Here is a 23694-nt window from a genome sequence, read left to right as displayed (position 1 = left end):
TATGGGAAATGAATAGTCATATGCTGCCAGGAAGAAATACCTAGATGCTAGGCGGGAACTGGGTCAGTGTTGGCACTTTTACTCCTTGGGCCATACAGCTGTACCTGAGGACGGGAATATGACGGACCCGAGGTTGCCTGCTTCCTCCCAGATGTGGTTTAGGAATGATGTGGTGAGATGAGAGGGCAAAAGTAACCTTTGGATTCTGGCTCAGCAGCATTGTATTGCTGACTAAGAAGTGTGCACTCTGGTTAACATGAATGAAGCTGTTATCAGTATTATAGGGGTGTGACCCAGTATTTCATGACTACTTTTGAATGACTGTATCCTTTCTTTTATGCCATCACAGAGAAAGGGTACAATTTTAGTTATACTTGGACACATCAGCTAAGTATTTAAAATTATATGAGGCCAATTCCAATCCAAGGCATCTTATTACAATTCAGGATATTCTGTATAGTTAGCTCCACCTGTAAGAGTAGGGTGAAATTAGAATGAATGGAATCACCATTCTTTTCTGTTTATACTGAGAGTACCCTGTATTATACTTGGTGTTTGTTGTAAGATCTGGAGGAAGACCACATACCTTACATTTCCAAGCTTGATGACCTGAGATCAGGCCTAGACATCAGAAGAAAGGAAACAGTGTATCATTCTACGCATTTGTTGAATACCCACTGCATGCCAGACATTAGTTTACTTAATTCTCACAGTAAACCTGTAAATAGAAAGAATCATCTCCTGTTTACATATTGGAGAACTGCTGTTCAGAAAAGTAAAACACACACAGTATACCAGAACACAAAGGTAGGGACAGAGCAGAAGCCCAAGTCTCTATTAAGCCAATCTTAATGGAGACCTGGAAGGCAAGAAGCACAAACAGTGGCACTTTAAAAAATGAACACTTGATTGGTTGACTCAAATCAATTGTGAACATTAATTGCTCAAAGTTACTGATGGTGCTACAGGGAAAAATAATGGTGCGAGGATAGATTTGTCAGACTTGTTTTATACACACACACTCATATATGAAATTGTTCATTAATAAAACCTTACTACCCAGTTTTTATGTCCCCCTTTAGAATAAAGGATATGAGCTTTTTAAGAATGGAGACATGGGGAAGGAGGGATGGGAGTGGGGTCAGAATGTCATCAGACTTCCTAACAGCAGAGCTGAGGGCTGGAAAGCAATGTAGCAATGCATCAGAAATTTGGAGGTAAAATGCTGTGCAGCTCACTCCAGACCCTGCCAAACTGTCAATTAAATGAAATGGTAAAGACTTTTGGACATGCAAGAAGCCAAAATGTATGTATTGTATTTTGGAAAACTATTGGACAATTTGCTTCATCAAAATAAGGGAGTAAACCATGAAGCCGGAAGACATTGGGGTCTGACACAAAGGATATTATTGGCAAAGAGATCTCTCAGAGAAGATAGCAGTGTGACATGTGGGACAGTGGTGTGTCCAAAACATGACTGATAAACAGAGGTAGCAATACCTGAGTATAATGAGAGAGCAAGGTGGTACAGTGGCAGCCCAGAAGAATGCCTCTGAGTGTGATTATGCTTTAGAAAAGTCAAGTGTATAAAAACTTTATGTGGCAGTCTCATTTACAGTATGGCACATTTGGGACCTGAAAGGAAACATCTATCTGGCTTTGTCACTGGTGTGGCCCAAACAACAGCATCAAAACTCACATACTCCTTGAAGTTCTGTATTTTGTACTTTACAACGCTTCTCCATTACAAGAAACCAGGAGAGGGGCTGATACCTCAGGTGTTTGGACTGAAAAAAAATCAAAATGGGCTGGTAAGAGCTAGGGTTGTTGCCCTAGAGCAAGGACATTTGAAATCAACATGTCAAGATAAAGTAACCAATTTAAAGAGACACCCCCCCCCCCCACCAGCCTAGTTATGGCAGTGTGAGCACCGAGAAGAAAACTGAGATCAGCTAACGCATTGTTTATACAAATCCCTGAGTCCATTAATAACTTCAAATGAGGCAGACAAAATGAGCTTTAAAAAGGCACCAAGGAATTTCAGTAATGTTTCAGGAAATGCTGTGTGATGATCCATCTGTGATTGTTAATGTAAAAAGTTCTGTTATCCCAGGTTCCTAGGCTAACAAGCACAGTAGTTACACAAACCAACCTAAGGCCTAAAAATTAAGCTTATAGCCAAGTTATACGACCCAGAGAGAGGAAAACTCAAATACTACTTCATTTTAAGGGAAGACACTGGGTTACAAGGAACTGAAAGTTGGTGTTTTGCTTTGGACCTTGTAAAATGCCTGCAAAGGTGGAAATGAAGCTCACAACTCCCCCGCCCACTGGAAGGTGCTTGTCTACCAAAGAGTGAGTGTCCAACTCCAAGGAGTGGTGGGGACCTCACAGTGACCAAGAACCAGGCTCCTTGTGTGGGGAGAGGATGGTCCCTTAAGATTGACTGAGCCCCAGAGAACCATTCAAATGAGCATTACTGTCACCTTGGGAAATGTATAAGGAGATGTAACAAAGATAGAATACGGTAAATCCATGGTGTTAATATCTTTGTGCTAGACTTACGCACAGGTGTACAAATGGTTTTTGTAACCACTGTGATGCTCTGTGTGTTCTTAAACGTGTTTGAAAGTCTTAGGTGAGCCTAGCTTACTGGATTTGTAAGTCTTGATTTATAAGGTTCATAGAAGTCTCAATGTCTACTCAAGTTTGGTTTAAAAAAATTTTTTAAAGGTCTTATTTATTTACTTGAGAGAGAGAGAGTGAAAGAGAGGGAGAGAGAGAGAATGTGCACAAGCCAGGGGAGGGGCAGAGAAGCCGACTTTCTACTGAGCTGGAAGCCCGACTTGGGGCTCAATCCCAGGACCCTGGGATCATGACCTGAGCGTAAGGCAGACGCTTAACCGAGCGAGCCACCCAGGCGCCCCTATAAACCCTATTTTAAACTGATAATAGCTTAACTTCTTCTCCCTCTCACATTATAAGTAATTGCTGTTACAATTAACATTTTTTCTGTTGAGGAACTAATAACAGATTATTATATTTATGGGGTTTTTTGCTACATTAATCTCTTTTTAACTTTTAAACTAGGGTTTAAGTGAGTTATGTACCACTGTTACCATGTTGCAGAATCTAACTATAACTATATATTTAGCATTACCAGTGAGATTTATTCTACCTTTTTGTGTTTTTGTGTTAGTGTTCTTCTACTCCCACTCAAAGAGTTCCCTTTAGCATTTCTTGTAAGGCCGGTCTGGTGGTAATGAAATCCCTCAGCTTCTGTTTGTGTGGGAAAGTCTTTATCCCTTATTTGTTTCTGAGGGAGAGCTTCACCGGGCACAGAATTCTTAGTTGACAGTTTTGGGGTTTTGTTTGTTTTTGTTTTTATTTTTGTTTTTTCAATATTTTTGATGCCATCTCATTCTCTCCTGGCCTGAAAAATTTTTGTTGAGAAATCTGTTTATAGTCTTACTGGGGTTCCCGCAAGTATGTAACTTCTCTCTTCTCTTGCTGCTCTTAAAGTTCTTTCTTTGTCTTTTGACAATTTAATTATGATGTGTCTCAGCCCTGTTCATGTTCAGCCTATTTGGGGTCCTTTGGGCCTCATGGATGTAGACATCCATTTCTCTCCCCAGGTTTTGGAAGTTTCCAGCCATTATTGCTTTAAATAAACTCTCTGTCCCTTTCTCTTTCTCTTCCCCTCTGGAATTCTCATGGCGCAAATATTCTTTCTTTTCATTGTGTCTTATAATTCCCCTGGACTTTCTTCACTGTTTTTCATTTTGTTTCTCTAACTGAATAATTTCCAGTATCCTATCCTCCGGATCACTGATTCTTTTGTCCACATGATCAAGTCTGCCTTCGAAACTCTTGAATTCTTTGGTTCAGTTCCGTTATTGTACTTTCAACTCTAAGATTTCAGTTTTTAGGGATTTTTTTGATGGTGGTTATTTCCTTGTCAGACTTCTCATTTCGATCCTGCATTGTTTTCCTAATTTTGTTTAGTTTTAAGTCTGTACTTTCTTTTAGCTCACTAAGCTACCTTAAGAGGATTATTCTGAATTCTTTTTCTGACAGTTCATAGATCTCCGTTTCTTTTAGGTCTGTTACTGGAGCTTTATTAGTTTCCTTTGGTGGTTTCCTGTTTACCTGATTTTTCATGATCCTGATTCCTTACGCTGGTATCTACACATTTGACTAATGGGGTTTCTCTTCTAGACTTTACAGATTTGTGTTGGCAGAGACAGTTCTTCACCAGTCAGCACAGTTGGGTTTCTGGATACATCTGCTAATGTTTTTGGGCAGGTGGGGCCTGTTATTATGGTCTAGTTTGAGGTGAGGCAACTGTTCGAGCTCTGAGGATGGAGATGGTGGGTTGTGCCACTGGCCGAGAATGGTGGGTAGGACTACTGGCCTGGTTCCCTACCTAAGTGAGGCTGTAGGGTGGGCTCAGCAGCTGCTTGGATTTTCTGGTCTGGCTTACTAGATGGTCAGGGGGTACTATATTCAGTAGCAGCTGGGGCTCTGAATTAGCTTTCCTGCCCTGCCAGGGCAGCAGGCCAGAAACCAGGGCCTATGCAACTCATTGTTTGGGGCGCTGAATCAGGCCAGAGTGTGCACTGAGTTCCCTACTCAGGTGAGGCCACAGGTTTCACTCTGCAGATGGGGCAAGTCACAGGCTGTGCTCTCTGTTCAGGGGCCTGTGCTCCTAGGAAGGTTGAATGGGCTTCTCATGTGCTCTGGTTAGGTTCCCTGATTGGACAGGCCGAAGGCTGTATTCGGAGATGAGTGGGGCTATGAATTAGATCCCCTGTTCCAGTGCAGTAGGAGAAGCAGCTCTAGAGCTGGTAAAACTCCTTGTTGTCTTAACTCAGACTGATCCATACCCGAAGTTCCCTGTTGAACAGGACCACTGGCTTTGCTCTATAAATTCTCAGCTCTGTCTGTCCTTCTCTTGGCTAAACACCCCTAGGCTGCATAGCACCCCCGGGCTTGTCCCCAGCCCTTCTGGTTAGATGGGGCCAGAAGACCCTCTCCACAGCAGGTGGGGCTGTGGTTCGGCTACCTTGCCTGGGTGGGAAAGGGAAGGCTGCTCCAAGCTACTCTCAGTTTCCCAAACAGTCTGTCTGGTTGGGAGGGTCCTGAGCTACCCTCAGTCCTCTGTGATTAATGCCTCTGCCTCCATACCTGGTACTGGCTTTGCTGTGGGGGCAGTCAGCTCTGCCTGCCCCCCTCTCAGCTCAAGCACCACTGGGCAACACAGCTTCCACGAGTTGTAAAGGCCTTCTGGTGAGATGGGGCTGGAAGGCACTTTCCGCAGCGGGTGGGGCTATCATCAGCATGTTGCCTGGGCATGGGCAAACTGCACTCTAGGGCTGGCAATCTCCTAGTTTGAAGATCTGAATCAGGCAGATCTCCACCCCAGCATGTTCCCTGGTCAGAGTGCATCCTTGACTTAGTCCTACAGTTGAGCAAAGCCTCTGGGTGGGATTACTGGCTGGACACTGCAAACATGAACTTGGTCTGCCAAGATCCATGTGCTGGTTGTTGCAAGCCCCTCCCCTCTTCTCCATCACAGATGCCCAGTGGTTGAGCCATGCAGATTCCCCTGCAGTCTCTGTAGTGTGAGATCAGAGTAGGGGCTCCTGCAAAACAACCCCAATGCTGGGGGAGGCTGCTTGTCTCCCCTGGGTTCTCTTTCCCACTGGAGAAACTGGAGACTCGGGGAAGACCTCTCCACATGGTGTTGCACTGTCCTGGGGGGTGGGAGGCAGTATGGTCAATGTGTAGTTGCTCCTCTTACTTGTCTAATGCAGTCTGTCTGCAGCCTCACCCCGTGTTCTAGGATTCTCTCAGTGGTGTCTCGTTCTTGAATAGATGTTAGTTCTTCTTGCGAGGGGGAGTGAAGACGGGAACGATCTATGTTGCCCTGTTGGTCCGTGCATGGAATTTGCATCAATAACTCTGAGTTTTACCTTTAATTAAATCCCTAGATGTGGAATTTTTGGTTCAGGTAATATGAATGTTTTCATGATGTTTTTTGTCTTCCTTTATTTTTTATATAATTCTAAATTACGCTCTGGAAATATTGGTATACCAATTTATAGTATCATTTACACAGAATAGGAAGGAATACCTATCTTAGTCATTGTTGGAAATTAATGGTTTTTGAACTCTCAAAAATTGTGTTTTGAAAAGGTATCTTTAATTTGTTCTCCACCTGTCCTTTTTTTTTTTTTGAAGTCGGTATGCCTTAGCGATTAAGAGAGAGAACTCCAGAGCCACACAGACCTGGTTTCCCACCTTCACCCCACTACCTGTAGAGCCTCGTGACCACAGGGGCAGGAGAAAACAGCTATGGCTCAATTTCTTTGCTTGTCAAATGCTGATATTCTCAACCTGCCTTACAGAGTTGTAAGAGTCTTTTTAGGAAAAGTGCTAATGTAGGTCCCAGTGTGGTAATACTCAAAAAGGAATACTTATAAATTTTTCTCAAGTTAAAGCTTTTTAATCTAGTTATTCGTTATTATTCCTGTTTGGGGAACAAGGGAACTGTTTCTAATATTTTTCATCCATGGTGATGGCTGACAGTCCTCATCACGTTAAGGACGTATAGGAAGTGCCATTTCCTATTTGATTCAAGGACGTTTATTACGAGTGCGCAATTTAGTTATCTCACGATTAACATATTTTCTGCTATAAGATTATCCTGCATATCTGGGATAAACCTATGGGGCATCATTGATTTCATATTTCTTTTTTATTTAGCAATTTTTATAGGATGTGGATGTAATTTCACCTTTGGTGGCTATCAGTCACTTGCAGCTGAGAAATGGGAGCTATTAGACGTCACCGTGGGCTTCGCAGAGTGAGCCACACTCAGCTGACAATTAGTAGGCATTGACGATGGAGGGGAACACAGATCCTCCTCACACAGGGACAGAAATCAAGAACGTCTTTACAGTCCCAGAGCTGGGACTGTGAACCTCCTCTCCCTCCTGACTCGTGCCTTTTCCTCTGAATGTCCTGGCCTGTTCTTCCCAGGGTCAGCATTTAAAATAAGACTGAAGCTGCGTTACGTTGAGGAACTACTGATCTTTCAGCTTTCTTCCTTTTTTTAAAAAAAAATATACTTTTAAATCTTTCAGCTTTCTCCATTCACTGAGGGGCTGTGTAGCCCGTCAGTGGGGGCCGAGCCATCTTGGGGGCAAAGCCAGAGGTACCCCTGTCCCCAGGGAAGGAGATTAGTGTGGCGGGGGACCCACAGAACCTGAGTCCTGACATTTGATTGTGTCGGGAATGCTTGGGACTGCGCTTCTTGTCCTGTGGTGCCTCCTCTTACCTCGCTCTTCATTCTTAAACCTGTTTGAACAGTTGTTTCTTTTAAAATTGGTAAGCAGGGAGCCTTTGCTAATATGAAATCCAAATAATATAACTTTGCATCAGTTTCATGTAATGGCTACTTTTGTTTATGTTGCTGTTCCCAAGGCCCTGCAAAATCCTGAGGTTATTTCTGTATCATCATACGATCAGTTGTATTCAGGAGAATTTTAGTAACGTTCTAAGTAAGGAGAAGTTTAGTATGTTCTATTGTACTTTCATCAGAAATTAGCAATTTAAGATATGTACGGAAAGTCTGAGCAGTGCCCCGGCTTTTCTCTATAATGAACAAAGAAGAGTTTGAAAACAAAATGTTTAAACAAGGACAGTAAATAACATTTATCGGGTGTAATCGTTATAGTAGTGGTTTTCTGCGGCTCTTGTAAGCGATCACTGCAAACTCAGTGTGTTCACTCTCTCATCACGAGTCTGGAGGTCGGGAGGCTGGCAGGTTGCACTGAGCGACATTGAGGTATTGGCCTTGCTCCCTGCAGAGGCTTGAGAGGGGTGTCTGTCCCGTGCCCTTTCCAGCTTCTAGAGCTGCAGTTCTCCCATCCCTTGCTTGTCTCCCCCTCCTCCAGTTTGCAAGCCATAGGGTAGCACTTTGCTTCGGTCCCCACATTGCTTTCCTCACTGGTTGCATCCCCCTCTGTCTGCCTCTCATCAGGATACACGTGATGACGTTACGGTCTACTTGAATAATCCACGATGATCTCCCCATATCGAGATCCTTCCTTTCATCACATCTACAAGGTCTCCTTCGCTGTATAAGGGAACATTCGCATGTTCCACGGGTTGGGATGGGGGCATCTTTGCCGCCCATATTCAGCGGACCACAGTTGCAAACGGAAAGGCAGGCTTGGTGAAGAATGGGTTAACTCCTCATTCTCTTCTCTGGGTCTTTCAGATAGATTTGCCCTTCCCTCTCCCTTCTGCTCCAAGAAAATATCTAGTCTTGTGTCCCCTTTGCTTGTTCTGTAGGTTCCCACCCACAGCTCAGATGCGCCATTTCCCCAGTCTCTGACCGGGGAATGTGAGTCTGGGAAATATTTGTAAAGACATCAGAGCAGGAGCTGCTTCCCCCAGAGTCTGCTCCTCCCCGGCCTGCTGCTGCATCTGCAGCTGTCTGACTATGGGGCCCTGGGCCACCTCTTGCCTTCTCGCCTACTCCTCTGTCCTACACTTCAGGCTCTTCCTGAAGTAGGGACATCTCGAGCCTTCCGGCCAAGACAGGGTGTTGACCCTGAGTTCAGCCTTAGCTATTCAGTTCCTTAGCTTGGATTTATCACTTCACCTCTGGGACCTTCAGATCCCCTGTTGTAAAATGGGGAGTCGATAATAGGTCTTTCTGAAGACCTGCTTGAAGACTCATACCCACCCCATCCCTGACTGCCCAGAAGTATTCCTGTTCTGGACCCCGGCTAGGCCACCGGGGTCATGGCCACACGCCCAACATGTGCAGTCTGACCCCTGGCACCCAAGGCCTGTATCCGGGTGGCCATGGGCATGCACCTGCTGCCACGTGCCCTTGTTGTCCAGAACAAGGGGCAAGAAGGCCTGGGCCTGTGGCAGCAGGGGGTCTGGGGAACACGGCCATAGATTTGGGCCTCGACACAAGCAGAAGTTTCATAGAAGGAGAATTGAAGTTCAAAAGTCCTTGTTTTTAAGGCTTTCATACATCTTTGCATGTGGTTGGAATTATCTTTTATCTTCAGGCTTCAGGTTATCTCAAAATGGAGTCTTCCCACATTATGAAAACGTTCAACCATCTTTTTTTGTGTAACCTTGTGGTTGGATTGATCATTTTAAATGATTTTTAAATGATAAAATAACACAAACAAACCCACACAACACACCATGGAAGCAAAAGCCAATAACTCCTTTCCTGATCCCGCCCCCAGGAAGTAACTTGGGTAAGTTGTCAAGCGTGTAACCTTCCACGCTTCCTCTGTGCTCCCGGGTGAGTGGGTCTGTAGCAGTCCCCACTGCCTTTCCCCCCCACACGACAGGATTATATTAGCTAATATCATTGTCCAGTTTTCTTTTCCCCTTAATATTAGAAGCACACAAAATAATTTTGAGGGCCCCAAAAAGAAGTAGAGTTTTGTGTATGTACCTATTTGCCCACTGAGCCAAAGTGGTAACTATTAATAACAGAGTGAAATGTGGTCAGCGTGTAAGCCTGTATTTATGTGATACCAATTTTACTGTTTTATTTATTTATTTAATTTGGAATGTGAGACTGATTTTAAAACCGTTCTTTCAGGCTCACCATCATGGGTACTCTCTCGGAAGCAAATGGCACCTTTGCCTTAAGTCTTCTGAAAAAGCTGGGTGAAGAGAACTCGAAAAACGTGTTTTTCTCGCCCATGAGCATGTCTTCGGCCCTGTCCATGGTCTTCATGGGCGCCAAGGGAGACACGGCAGCCCAGATGTCCCGGGTACGTACCCGAAGCCATTTCTGGGCAACAGTACGTGCTGTTCGTTTGTCAGCTGAGCCGGTTTTCCACTTGCACCTCCGGGATTTGCTCCCGCCAGACCCCGCTGGCGTTGCGGGATGAGGGCAGAGCCGCCCGGTGACGCTAGCCCCGAGCGAGCGAGCAGCCCGGAGTAGCGCCTGGGGTCTGTGGGGGAGGGGGCGCTGTGCGCCGTGTGGAAGGGTGAGTGATGTCAGCAGGCTTCATCATGACCGTGCTTCACACCTGAGTTTGAGTTTGTGAGTAGGGATTCGGTCACAGGGCCTTGCTGAGTTCTGTGAAACTCTCTGGGTATTGTCACTTGCTTTCCAGTTGTTAGAAATTGTTATTTTGGTTTGCTCGTACAAGTGTTAAACCTTCTTAGAATGGCACTGGTCAGCCGCAGATGTCGTCAGCAGCGTTTCAGTTGCTTGCTGTTGACGAAGCGGTACCCAAAACTCAGCAGCTTCAGGTGACAGTTCGGCGGTGCCGGACTCTGGCTGTGTCGGGTGGTGTTTCTGCTCCACTTGGCCCCAGCCGGCTCACCGGTGTGGGCTCTCGGGCCTCTTCCACGTGGGTGGCCTCCTCGGCAGGGTAGCCTGGGCTTCCTTACAGGACGGCACCCAGCTTCCAAGAGGACCAGCTTAAATGCACAGATGCTTAGCAAGCCCTTTCTGTTTCAGGAGTGGCCTGTGCTTGCGGAGATGGGAGGCCTGCTGGGCAGCCTTGTTTGCCGACAGACTACAAGTAGCGAGCCCACAGAACGCGGCCTGCAGGGGGCCCTGCGGCTTGTGCCGGCGCTGGCGAGGCTCTCCCCCCTGCAGGCAGTGCCCTTTGTCTTCCATTGGACCAGTCTTCTCTCAGGCTGGATCTGTACGGTTCTTGGGCTGAGTTTAGTGTTGTATCCATTTCCCGAAGTCCGGGCACACTGAAGTTGTGCGTTTGTATCCTGTTTTGGATTTCAGACACTTTCTTTAAGTAAAAGCGGTGGAGGAGGTGATGTCCACCAGGGGTTCCAGTCGCTTCTCACGGAAGTCAACAGGACCGATGCACAGTACCTGCTTAGAACCGCCAACAGGCTCTTTGGAGACAAGTCTTATGAGTTCCTCTCGGTAAGTCATACTGGCTGTTTTTGACCAAGAAAGTAAAGACACCAAGGGGGTGGGGAGGAGGGGTCATGAGGTAAGAGCAGAGAGCCTGGGGGTTATGAGTTCGTACCAGTGGGCAGGAACTTGGCTCTCCGTTCAGTAACTTCATGCATTCCCTTGAACCCGGCTTCAGTGCTATTTTCTGTAAAATGAGCCTTATCACAAATACCGTCCAGATTTTTGTGAAGCTTAAATGAGATACTTATAAAAGAATTAACATGGAGCAAACACAATTCGAGGTGAATTGGCCAAGGGGCACCTGGCTGGCTTATCAGAAGAGCATGTGACTCTTGATCTCAGGGTTGTGAGCTCGAGCCCCACATTGGGGGCAGAGATTACTTAAAATCTTTAAAAAAAAAAAAAAAAAGAGGTAAATTGGCCGAAACAACAAAGTGATCAAAATGAATATTTCTAATCATTGTTTTCCACATATTGATAATTTTTTGTGCATTGTGACTTGGTCCAGTTTTTACACTTGTAAATATTTTTACCATTTTTTCCAGTGCAGAATTTTTATAAAGTTATTTCTCTAATTATACTTGTTCTCTTTTTTTATAGTGCTTTCATGATTTTTTTTTCATTTTTTAAAAACTGCTCAAGTAATATGTGAGCCCATTCTTGTTATATAATGAGTATATTCTTGTTATACAGAAATGTAAGTAGAGCAGACAAAGCAAGAGTCCTCACAGCCTCTTCCTCACCTCATCACTCCCCTCCCAGTAGAAGAGCTTTTATAGACTGATGTGTATGAGGCATACATGTAGAAGTCTGTTTGGTGGGGTTTTCTCTACCTAATGTCATTATACCATAATACTTCCTCACTTGTTTCTTTTCACCCAACACTGTGTCTGAAAGTCTTTGCATCTTGGACCTCTGTTTCACCTTTACCTGCTACTCTTCAGTACGGATGTCCTGAAGCGTACATAGTGGGCCGCACCCCATTGGCGGGCATTTAGACAGTGAACATTGCTGTATGAAATCCTGTGTGTGTGTTACTCCAAGACGGATTCGTAGAAGGGAGGAAGGCAGTGAAGATTGCCAGATTGTCCAAAGTGCTGTGGTCCTTTACGTTCTCTCTAGAGATAGTAGCAGAGTGCTCATTTCCACTCGTCATCATCAACACTGCATGTGGTTAACCTCTTAAATTTTGATAATTAATGATATTGAACAGCTTTCCTTATGTTTATTGAACATTTGTATCTTTTCTGAGAATTTTCTCTGCATGCTTTTTATTGGGCCATGTATCTTTTTCTTACTATTTTTTGAGTTCTATGTTCGGGATATTAATCTTAATCTATTATATGACTTTTTTCATTATTTTTTAAACTTATTTCAGACTCATTGTTTTAAAACAATTGGAGTAAAGTAAATGTAGTCAAGCATGAGTTCAAATATTGGCAAGATTTGTTCACCGCAGTGTAATTTTTTTTGCAACCTGTCTTATTTTATCCGTCTTAGGCCGTTATCATCTTTTTATAAGCCTTTGGCATAAAGAAGAACAAAACTTCCAATAAACACAAAGAATTGGCTGATTTTCTTTAATTTTCTTTCTTTTCTGGTGGCTACTTTAAAAAAAGCATTAATGTTTTTCGAATCTTATTTTGATATTGAAATGTAAGATAAAGGGATCAGAAATGTTTCTCAATTATTTCTTACTAATTTCATGTTCCAAGAATCCAGTACCAATCACAACATATCACGAGATACCCCTTCAGTTTGATTATCAGTGCTTATAAGACAGCAATTGAAACAGCAAACAGTTATTTTCAAATGTGTTTAAAAGTTGTCGAAATCACCCAAGGGTGTGACAGGTTATCTATACCTGAGGGCCCAGGTTGCTCCCAGAGTAGTTTCTTACAATGAGCGACTTCGACAGATTTCAAGGGCACGGGGCAACAGCAGAGCAGCCATGTTGGCAGAGCGCAGACTCCACGCGCGTTAAATGCACTGGTACCCCCAGAGCCCCTAGTGCAGCGTCTGCAGCGTGCAGAATTCAGTGATACTGTATAAAACAGCACTGACGATAAGAATTCGTCTGGCCCTCACACGAATGCCGTATCCTCATTCACGGGGGAAGACAAGGAAGCTTGGAGAAACAAAGTGATTTTTTAAGGTCGCACAGCTAGTAAGTTGCAGGGCCAGCGTTGGTAGCTACTGTGCCACGTTACCTCTGTCATGCTGTCTCGAAGGGGAAATGTGAAATCCTGTAATAGAAAACCAGTCCCGAAAAGGGGGATTAAATGTTTAGCCGTAAGCTGTTCAGAAGAAGGATTGGGAAACCGTCCCGTAGTAGGCTGGCCACACAGGAGTTATTTCAGTCCATTTATCTTCTTTCAGATTTTCTGCTTTTACGGGGCATGATGGACGTGTTCGTGAATGTCCTCGTTATTTAATAGACTCTGTTAACAAGATACAGTTTAAACTTTTTTGAGAGTCGCTCGCCCTCTAACACGGAGCCATCCAAAGTGGTAGCCACGAGGCACGTGGAGCTGTTTGAGCTTCAGTGTGAGTAATTACGACTACAGGTCACTCCTCAGCTCCCCGGGCGCACGGGCTGCACGAGGCACTGTCTGGGACAGCACAGACTTAGAACATTGCCACCATCAGAGCTGTCGTGGAAGGGCTGGCGTGGCAGCGCACACGTCCCCTATTGTACGGGACAGCAGGCCCTTGTTTCCAGCCTGTTTTGGCACGTGGTGGCAGCGGTGGCTCTTGCTGTGTCTGGCCAGGAGCGACACCCTGGTAACCTCGGGGTCTCGGTGTCTCTGTCCTTGCCTCACTGATGCGCAGCGAATCCCTCAAAGAATCTAGCGGTTAATGATGCTTACTTGATATCCAGACCACTATTTTACTTGGTTTATAAGCTAAGATTAAATGTAGCTGAAAAATGGATTTTTCAGTTCGTTCCTCATACTTATTATTCGCATATTCCCCACGTAAATCGTAACATTGCCGACATTCTGATGGACGCAACAACGAAGTGAGCTGTAAGTGTTGATGATTTCTGCAGCCGTGTGATTACGTCGCTGTGTCTCTCCTAGTCTTTCAAAGACTCCTGCCGTAAGTTCTACCAAGCAGAGATGGAAGAGCTCGACTTTAAAAGCGCTGCGGAAGAGTCCAGGGCACACATCAACACCTGGGTGGCCGAAAAGACAGAAGGTGAAAATACAGTGTTACTCTCTCTTACGAGTATTTTATTAATCACTCTCACTGCCTGTTCTTTCACAAGACCATCAAAATGTAAACAGGATGACATCTTTCTCTGAATAACTATAAACTTTTAAAATCTGCTTCTAAAATATTGTGTCTGCTTGTTTTCTCTAGCTCTTCCCTGTTCTCCTCAATGTGTCTGTGATGTCTCTGAATATTCAGTACACCTCTTCTAGAACAATCCATATGGTTGTCGTTGTTAATATAGTCTTTCTTTTCACAAATACGGTAAAAAAAAAGATCCAGGCCTCGTGCTGTCGCCTGCCCAGCGCTGCTCGTGCTGTCCAGACCGCCACGCGTGGTGGCAGGACACTTTCTCAGCCCTCCGCCTCCTGCGGCTCTTTACTGAAACTCGTCTGCACGCTCACACCGCCTCTCACCTTTCTGACTGTCCCTTACGTGCCCGTCTGTGATCAAAGGCGCCAAGCATTCCTTTCTGTCTCACTTGTTGTGCATTCATCCCGCACCTACTCCTTTGTCCATTTTATGTTTTGTTCAAGTGATGGTATTTTTCTTACCAGGGCGTTTTAGGTGTTTGTTGCTGCTGTTGTCTTAAGGACCAGAATCCCCTTACATGGTTATATTTGGGAGACAGTAAACTCCTTTTATCTGTGTATTTCACAAGGAGATTGCCCAATTTAAATATGGTCCCTGATGCATGCCTCAGGAAACTTTTTTTTAAAAATTCCAGTTCATTAACATACAGTGTAAGATTAGTTTCGGGTGTACAGTATAGTGATTCAGCACTCCTGTGTATTCCTCAGTGCTCATCGAGATAAGTGCCCTCTTAATCCCCATCCCCTGTTTCAGCCCCTCACCTGCCCACCTCCCCTCTGGTAATGGTCACTTTGTTCATCGTTAAGTGTCTGTTTCTTGGTTTGTTTTTCCCTCTCTTTTCCCCCCTTGCTCGTTTTGTTTCTTAAATTCCACGAGTGAGATCACATGGTATTTGTCTTCCTCTAACCATCTTGAAATTCTTTTCGCTCACTGACTCTTTAATTCTTCTTTTCAGGTAAAATCGCAGAGTTGCTGTCTCCAGGTTCAGTTGATCCAATGACTAATCTGATTCTCGTGAATGCCATCTATTTCAAAGGCAACTGGGATAAGCAGTTTAACAAATCGCAAACCATGGAAAGACCATTTAAAGTCAGCAAGGTGAATATTTTGGAATAACAAAGGAGCTTCTTGGAAACAGTCCCTGTGTTCACATTGGTTTTTAAAACATGCAAGAAAGCTCGCCTCATAAGCTGGCTTGTGCCCCGTGTGGCCTCAGGCGGTCCGGCAGCCGGGCTCCCCTGCTCGCCCTGCCCTTCTTCTTTGCTGTGTCACCAAAGGTAGCTACATACTCATAGGTTACTGTTGCCAGGTGTTCTGTCTACAGTCACAAATCCCATGTCAGTTGTGAGGCTTAAGGTCTTTCTTGGCTTTCTAGAACTTTTGAGGTAAAGTTTGAACTCCAAAATATAGCGTATGAGGCTCTTTGTAGACCTAGATTCTACCCATTTGTCCTCATTTCTCTGTCTTCATTCCCATCAGTACCTGCATATCCCTTCCTTTCCAGCACCATCTGGAAGCCTTCCCCCACCGTCCTCCCCCGTGGGGAATTCTGTATCCCTCCTCTCAGCGACCGCAGCTCGCCCTGCTGGTCCTGAGGGTGCATTGCGGTGGCTGAATGGCCAAGGCCATCTGAGGGCACATGGCTGTCTCGCAAGTACCTGGCATGTAGTTGGTGCTCAATGAATACTGAACAAACGACTGATCTGCGGGCTTCTTTTGATAATACGGAGAACAAACCCTAATTTTTGTTTAAAAAGCAAGCAAACAAAAGGACATGTATATAGGATAGACAGCAAGTTGAGCTATCTCCAGCTTCGAAGATGTCATGTGCTGGTGGCCTTATATCTTTTCTGTCACTGAATCTAGGATATCCTTTCTCTTTTACTTATCTTTACTTGTAGAGACTTTTTGCACATACATCTAAGTAGCAGACTAGATCAGTTCCGGCCTTGATCACTGACCACGAGTTAGATCCTCTCAGCAGATGTGAGCCTGACCTTTCAGTTTCTCAAGAAATATATTTTCCTTTGAGGTTTATTCTGAAACGAACTGCCCTACTTTTACCTGGGGAAATGAATTCTCTCCTCAAAATTCATTCGTGGAAAGTTCATCTCCCCTAGCAGAGGCCTGCGGGTGGGCCAAGAGTGGGGCCACCGGGGAGCCAGCTCCACGCCTTCCCGCTCTGCCGTGCTTAGCATGCAGCCCTCGTCCACAGTCACAGTCGTGGCATCCACCATCCAGCTGGAAGGGAGGGAAAAGACGAAGGGTGAGAGCAAAACCCTCTCCTTCGGGGTTCTGACATCTTGTTCAGAAAGAGAAACCTCTCTTCTGTGTCTCATAGGCCCCGGTTATGTTGTGGGGCTTCTGCCGGCTGCAGGGAGGTGGGGACGTCCAGCTTGCTTCCTAATCTCTCCAGCAGAGAAAGGCAGAAGACGCGTAGTAGGCGTCGAGCGCACCAGCGTATCTGGCTGGGGGGTTGTGCCTGAAAGGAAACAGATTTTGAGTTCCTATAGATTTTTAAAATTCCTTTATTTCTAAGTAAGATGAAACTTATCTCCATGATTGTATACTTAATGAATCATTCAGTTACTGAGATTGGATCCTTTTATAGTATAAGACTGGGGGCTTCGGGCCCGGGATGGGTAGAAGGAGAAATCGCCCCGGACAGGTGTCAGCAAACTGCAGTCTGAGGCCGAAGCCAGCCCACCACTTTTTTTTTAAATAAAATTTTAATGCAACACAGCCTTGCTTATTTATGTATTTCATGCTGCAACTGTAGAGTTGAGTAGTTGGGACAGAAGCTGTATGGTCCATAAAGCTGAAAATGTATACTGTCTGGCCTGTTAGAGAAAAAGGGTGCCGACGACTGGCCCGGGATGTGAATGGGGTGCTGAGGACTGAGGGGGCAGGTGTGGCTGAGGCCAGTTCAGGTGCGCCTTGGCAAGGCACAGGTGAAAAGCAGAAACTGAAGTGCTTCCATGTAACACAGAGTAATGTGCTATCCCAGAGAGCTGGGGACTGCAGCGTGGGGTTTGGCTGATTCACAGCCGCTGGGGGTCCTGCACGCAGGTCAGGAGCCGAGCAGCGCTGCTGGCTAGGATGTGCTCACTGTCCCTCGGTGTTCTTACCACCTGGCTGGGGACGCATTGGTGACAAATGCATTCTTCTCCTAGTAAGATGTGTTCCTTTTGCGGGGTCCTTTCAGTCTTCTGGTCCTTTAGTTGTTGATCCATGTATTCCGCCGATGCTGGTTGAGGGCCAGGCGTGGTGCCTGGTGCCATCCCGGCATGTGCAGAACCCGTGACGCATCCCTCTCATGAAGCTGCCGTTTTCCTGGGGGCGAGACAGTGAGCACACCTGGAAAGTGGGAGTGGATGAGACAGTGGTAGTGATCCAGAGACAGACCCAGAAGAAGGATCCAGCCTGTGGCTGGTGGTACAGTTTCAGGTTACAGCCCTCACTGAGCAAAGACCAGAACAATTCAAGGGGGCGTGCTGTCCAGGTTCTGGGGGCCGGGCAGGCTGGGTTTGCCCGCGGAACCATCTAGGGACCCCTGTGACTGCAGCAGAGAAGCAAAGGGAGATGGGAGCGGAGAGCATGGGGGCAGGCTCTTGTCACATCACAGGTTGCTTCAAGGATTTCAGCTTTTTTACTCCCTTGGAGTAGAGGGGGAGCCACAGAAAGCTGCTCAACCCAAAAGTGATTTGATCTCATTTCTGTTAATATTTTAAAAGCAGAGCTGATATGACTTGCTTATGAGCCCACTGTGGGGTGAAAGACAGGGATACTCCAGAATGTTTGACAATGGGGTGAATGGCATTGCCGTCACCTGAGATGGGGAACATTGTAAATGGAGCGGACCCGGAAGGGACTGTGAGGAGCCCAGTGTGACACATGACATTGGAAGTTCCTTTACTGTCCAAATGCAGGTGCCAAGTAAGCAGTAAGACACACGGGAGGGTAACCTATCTGGAGTACAGGGGAGAGGTCCCGGCTCGAGGTCCCTGTGTGTGAATTCTGTCTGAAGTCACAAGATTGAGATCACCGAGAGACAAGCGGTGGAAGGACTGAGCCCTGAGCACCCCGGAGCTGGGCCGGCAGGAGAAGGGGCCGATGTGGTATTCCGGAGGCCAGCCAAGGAAGTGTTTGTAGAGCCTGCACCGGCTGGTTCCGTCTGTCTGTCCGGTGCGTCCCCTGGGTCTGGTTTCGACTTAACGTTCATCTGTTTCCTTTATAGAATGAGGAGAAACCTGTGCAGATGATGTTTAAAAAATCTACCTTTCAAATGACCTATATAGGAGAAATATTCACCAAAATTCTGGTGCTTCCCTACGTGGGCAGAGAGCTGAACATGGTCATCATGCTTCCAGATGAAAACACGGATTTGAGGACGGTAAGGCGGGGTGCGGCGGGGGGCCGCGGGGGCTGCCTCTGGAGCTCGCCTGACCCCGTTCCTGCTCCTGCAGCCTCGGCCTGCCCCGCCCGGAGCCCTCCCAGCCCCGCAGATGGTTCTGCCGGGCGGCACTGTTCCAGGTCTGAAAATCTTCAACTCTCTTCTTCTAGGTGGAGAGAGAACTCACTTACGAGAAATTCACAGAGTGGACGAGGCCGGACATGCTGGACGAAGAAGAGGCCGAAGTGTTCCTCCCTAGATTTAAGCTGGAGGAGAACTACGACATGGAGAATGTCCTCTGCACCCTGGGCATGACCGATGCCTTCGAGCAGGCCAGGGCAGACTTTTCTGGGATGTCGTCCAGGAAAGACCTGTATCTGTCCAAGGTGGTGCACAAGGCCTTCGTGGAGGTCAACGAGGAAGGCACGGAGGCCGCGGCTGCCACCGCGGCCGTCATGATGTTGCGGTGTGCGAGAATCACGCCCCGGTTCTGCGCCGACCACCCCTTCCTTTTCTTCATCCAGCACAGCAAGACCAACAGCATCCTGTTCTGCGGCCGCTTCTCCTCCCCGTAGGGACGTGGTTGGCCCCGTGCGGAGTCCTCCTCCTCTCTCCTTCCGACCCACTTTTCCTCTGACCCTTCACGATGTGCCTATAATGCAAAGTGACGTGGGGTGACAATCCAAAAATAAAAGGCCCAGTTTTGAAACCCCGTGTTCTGGACTCCTGTATGTGTGTGTGTTCACGTGTCAGATGTTTCCGAGGGTCTGAGACTGCCATTCAGGCAGCTCTGTGGTCACATTGGCAGGGCCAGCACGGGCCACTTAGCCAATCCCGGTGCTCTGAGAGGCGTCGTCCCACCCACCCTCACACCCACACCCCACACAGAATGCGACAGGCACAGGAGGACACATGGTGTCTCACATGTCTCTGCTCGGTGACAGCGTTAGAGAGAGGACAGGGTGACACTGTCTATGGGGCGCTGCAGCGAGCTGGTCTCAGAGACCCCCGTGGCGCGCTCTGTCCCCACACGTGTTGCAAGGACTCCGGAAGCCAGCACAGAAGCCGGGAGAGCAGTCAACTCAGACCAGTGAGAAACCGGTCCCACTGCCCACCCGTGTGGCTTCTCTCACAGTCCACAATCATAGGGATCCGTGGTCACACGCGCGTTGAGATGGACGACATCAGTTTCTCTGAACACTTTATGTGGCGACCAGGAGCCAGAGGTGATTGCACAGGTTCTGTTCACCGTGGTGTAGTCTAAGACAACTTCCTGAGCTGTAAATAGTGGATGATTTTTTGATCTGCAAGTACTAGAGCAAAGGTGGCTAAGGTTTCTGTGCTAGAAACGTGATCGCCGCGCTCAGTGACACTCGAGCCTCCTGATGGGTGAGGTTCAGTGGGGGAGAACTGGGCTGTGTTTTGGGGACAGCCGCAGGACTTCCTCCAGGACCTTCGCTGGTGCGATCGGAGCTGAACCGATGGGATTCGTATTTCTCTTCTGTTGCTGGTCCACCTTCCCCACGGTGCGCAAGCCAGCAGCTTGGCCCTGGGGAGAGGCTGGGACTGAAGATATGATGAGTGGCTTGAGAAGAGGAAGGAGGGCTAGAGGGGGTCTCTGGTTAGGTGGCTGGCATCCCCCTCCCTGTCCCCAGCACTATCTGCATTTGCTGCCTGTAGTCTCTAAGCATCCAGGTTTCAAGGTGTCTGTCTGCCCTTTCTCTGGAGGACTGTCAGGCCGGATCAGCAGTGAGTCATACAAATGGACACCAGCACTCCTCTCTGTTGCAGACCTATCACACAGTAAGACCAGGTCAAAAGTCACAATGCATGTAGAATAAACACGCTTGCTGCTCTAAGAGCTCTCCCAGAATTCTTTCACTTAGCTGTCAAACTGCCTTTGAAAGGTCACTCAAGATATAATTTTAGTAAAAGGCACAGTCACCCGAATAATGCTTCTATGTCTCTTACGAGATTGTACCCGAAGACATTTCTATTCCGTCCTGCAGCGTTTCTTGTACAGCTCTACAACATAAAATCCCCCCAGGATTTAATTCTAGGAAAGAGTTGGTCTCACCCGCTCACAAATGCTTCCTGATCACATGCTTTGCCCTACAGTGTTTTACCCAGACGATTTTATTTAATCCTCAGCAATGAATAAACCAGGAGGGATCTGAGGCCCAAAGGGTTCAGCACCATGAACAAGTTCTTGCAACCTGCAAAGGAAAGAAGCCAGGTCTGGGGTCAGTACTGATGCGTCCAAACCTCGCCTTCCGCGGGGCTGAGGGGAAACCAAGGCTCCCATCAGCACAGCCCTCAGCAAGCAGCACAGGAGAGCAGGAAATGTCCCAGCCTCTAACAGGAAGTCTCATTTCTCTGCTTCCATTTTCTCGTCTGCAAAAGCGGGGCTGGGACATGTCCAGCCCTGAAAACACACGAAACTGGACCCCGAAACCAGGGCCATGGCTGTGGAGCTGGGGCCGGGGGGCGCAGCAGGCTCCAGGAACCCGCAGGGCTGGCAGCCCTCCAGGAGGGCCAGAGGGAGGTGCTGGGGAGCCCACGCCCCCCCACCCCTCCATTCTGCTGCTGTTCTCAGAGGAGGAGCCTCGGACTGCGGCCTCGCTGACGGTGCAGGCGTTGGAGGCCGGGAGGGCGCAGGGGCGTGGCGGCGGGGAGCGCCCTGCGGAGGCCCGCGCCGTCGGCACGCGGAGCACCGGGAGACGCGGCAGGACCGCAGAGCCTGGGTAGAAGGGGACGGAGTGGGGGGCTCGCGCACCCGCTGATCCTGATCTTACACGCCGATGCGCAGCACGGAGCCGGGCCCCAGGACCTGCGCCCAGCGTTGCTGGCAGGGGGAGGCGGGAAGCGGGGCCCAGGGCCTGGGAATCCCAGGAGGCGCGGCCGCAGGACATGGGATTTGGATGCACGGATGGAGGCCTCCGGGGTCGTGCGCTGCTGAACTCCCTTCCTTGCTCGGGATTCACTGCGTTTCGAAACACCTGTTCCACAGTGGACAGGACTCCGAATCCCGCCGCCCGCATCATCTTGAGCAGTGATCCAACTTCCACTGGCTCCAGGTGAGTAGAAGAGCTGCAAGAAATTCACACTCTAACATGTTTAAAATAGGTTCCAGAATTGTAGGTGGGTTTTGCTTATTATTATTTGGAGATATATATAGTAATTTAAAAATTTTCTACAATGAACGTGTATTCTTATATAATCAGGAAAATATTATTTAAAAACTATGGACAGAAAAGAAAGGCTTTGTTATATTTAAATATCGTGGAATTGTGTTTGAATGGTATGTGGGGTCTCTCCTTTTAAAAAACATAGTCATCATGCTGTGCATTACACCCCTGAGATTAAATTTTTTTAAAGTTTCTTTTTTTAAAAGATTTTAAAAAATTTATTAGAGAGAGAGCCCAAGGGACACAGAGAGAGAATCCTGAAGCAGACTCCCCACTGATCACAGAGCTGACTATGGGCTCATCCCAGGACCCAGAGGTCATGACCTGAGTAAACCAAGAATCCGGGGTTCAACCAACCGAGCCACCTAGGCACCCCAAGATTTATGTTTTATACCTGGAAGTTTGACCATCTTTACCCATTTCACTCACCCCCCCTCCAGCCCCCACCTCTGACAACCACCAATCCCCTCTTTCTATCTATGAATTTGTGGTTCCCCCTTTGTTTTAGATTCTCTACGTAAGTGAGATCATATTTGTCTTGCTCTGTCTGACTTATTAGTATAATACAGCTGATATTTGTATACTGATTTTACATCCTGCAACTACGCTGAATTTATTTATCATTTGTAACAGTTCTCTGTGTGTGTGGAGTTTTATATATACGTATCATTTGTAAATAGAGACAATTTTACTTCTTTCCAATTTGGATGTCTTTTATTTCTTATTCCTCCCTAATTGCTTTAGCTAGGACTTCCAGTACTATGTTGAATGTAGGTGCTAACTGTTGACATCCTTGTAATGTACTTGATATTAGAGGAAAATCCTTCAGTTTTTCACCATTGAGTATGATTTTAGCTGTGGGCTTGTCATAGCTGTGGCTTTTATTATGTTGAGGTAGGTTCCTATTATACCCACTTTGTCGAAGAGCACTTTTATCATGAATGGGTGTTGAATTTTGTCAAATGCTTTTTCTGCATCTATTGTGATGATCATATGATTTTTATCCTGTTAATGTGACATATCATTGATTGTTTGTGGATGTTGCATTCCTGGAATAAATCCCACTTCATCACGGTATATGATCCTTATAATATATTTTGTTGAATTCAGTTTGCTAATATTTTGTTGGAGATGTACTTTCCTTTTAAATCATCATAAATGCCTGCAAAGATTTTCTCTCACATTTCTCCCATCTTATCCTCCTTCTTCCTGAAGTTCTTATATCAATTCATTCTTTCTTTTTTTTTTTTTTTTGAAGATTTTATTTATTTATTCGACAGAGATAGAGACAGCCAGCAAGAGAGGAAACACAAGCAGGGGGAGTGGGAGAGGGAGAAGCAGGCTCATAGCAGAGGAGCCTGATGTGGGGCTCGATCCCATAATGCAGGGATCACGCCCTGAGCCAAAGGCAGACGCTTAACCGCTGTGCCACTCAGGCGCCCCTAATTCATTCTTTCAAACGACTCAGCCTTAAAATATCAGTGCAAGCACAGTTCTAGTTGGAATGACCCTCTCTGAATTTGGCCTACGATGGTCATGCAGATGGTGACCAGAGCCAGTTGAGGTCCTGTCCTTGGATGCACTTCAATATCTTTATGTCAGTAAAGTACTTTGATTTCATATTATTCTTTCTGAAGCTTTAATGCGTGGTCTGAAGAAAAGAGAATGGAATCATCGGATAAGGCCCAACTGTTTTATGAATGCACTGGGGCCGTGTTTTTTATTCACTTCCTCACTGAGATTGGATCTTGGTGAATGGGGCAAGCCTTGCCGTCGGATGGGACCTGGGTTCAAATTCCCAGCAGTAGAAACTGTAGGTAGTGATCAAGGCACAAATCGGACTTAGCCAAAATATGAGGAGG

General features: G+C 46.7%; 2 protein-coding genes across 8 annotated transcripts in view; both read left to right on the top strand.

Moving 5' to 3' along the window:
* The window catches only part of SERPINB6 (serpin family B member 6), a 35076-nt gene extending 15723 nt beyond the window's left edge, over positions 1-19353 (top strand). For all 6 annotated transcript variants that reach the window (XM_040644999.1, XM_040644998.1, XM_040644997.1 and 3 more), the window contains 6 exons: positions 9647-9821; positions 10802-10948; positions 14026-14143; positions 15207-15349; positions 18489-18644; positions 18815-19353. In XM_040644999.1, coding sequence (XP_040500933.1) covers positions 9657-9821; positions 10802-10948; positions 14026-14143; positions 15207-15349; positions 18489-18644; positions 18815-19219 — 1134 coding nt within the window. In that variant the 5' untranslated portion in view covers positions 9647-9656 and the 3' untranslated portion in view covers positions 19220-19353. The remainder of the gene's footprint in view (positions 1-9646; positions 9822-10801; positions 10949-14025; positions 14144-15206; positions 15350-18488; positions 18645-18814) is intronic.
* Positions 19354-21594: 2241 nt separating this feature from the next.
* The window catches only part of SERPINB9 (serpin family B member 9), a 46679-nt gene continuing 44579 nt past the window's right edge, over positions 21595-23694 (top strand). The window contains exon 1 of one of the 2 annotated variants that reach the window (XM_008692869.2): positions 21595-21721. The gene's annotated coding sequence lies outside the window, so the exon portion shown is untranslated. The remainder of the gene's footprint in view (positions 21722-23694) is intronic. The other variant, XM_040644996.1, reaches the window with a different exon arrangement.

The sequence above is a fragment of the Ursus maritimus genome, unplaced genomic scaffold, assembly GCF_017311325.1.
Source record: "Ursus maritimus isolate PB19 unplaced genomic scaffold, ASM1731132v1 scaffold_30, whole genome shotgun sequence".
NCBI classification, from domain to species: Eukaryota; Metazoa; Chordata; class Mammalia; order Carnivora; family Ursidae; genus Ursus; species Ursus maritimus.
Note: the sequence above shows the minus strand (reverse complement) of the source record. Positions and strands in the feature narration are given on the sequence as shown.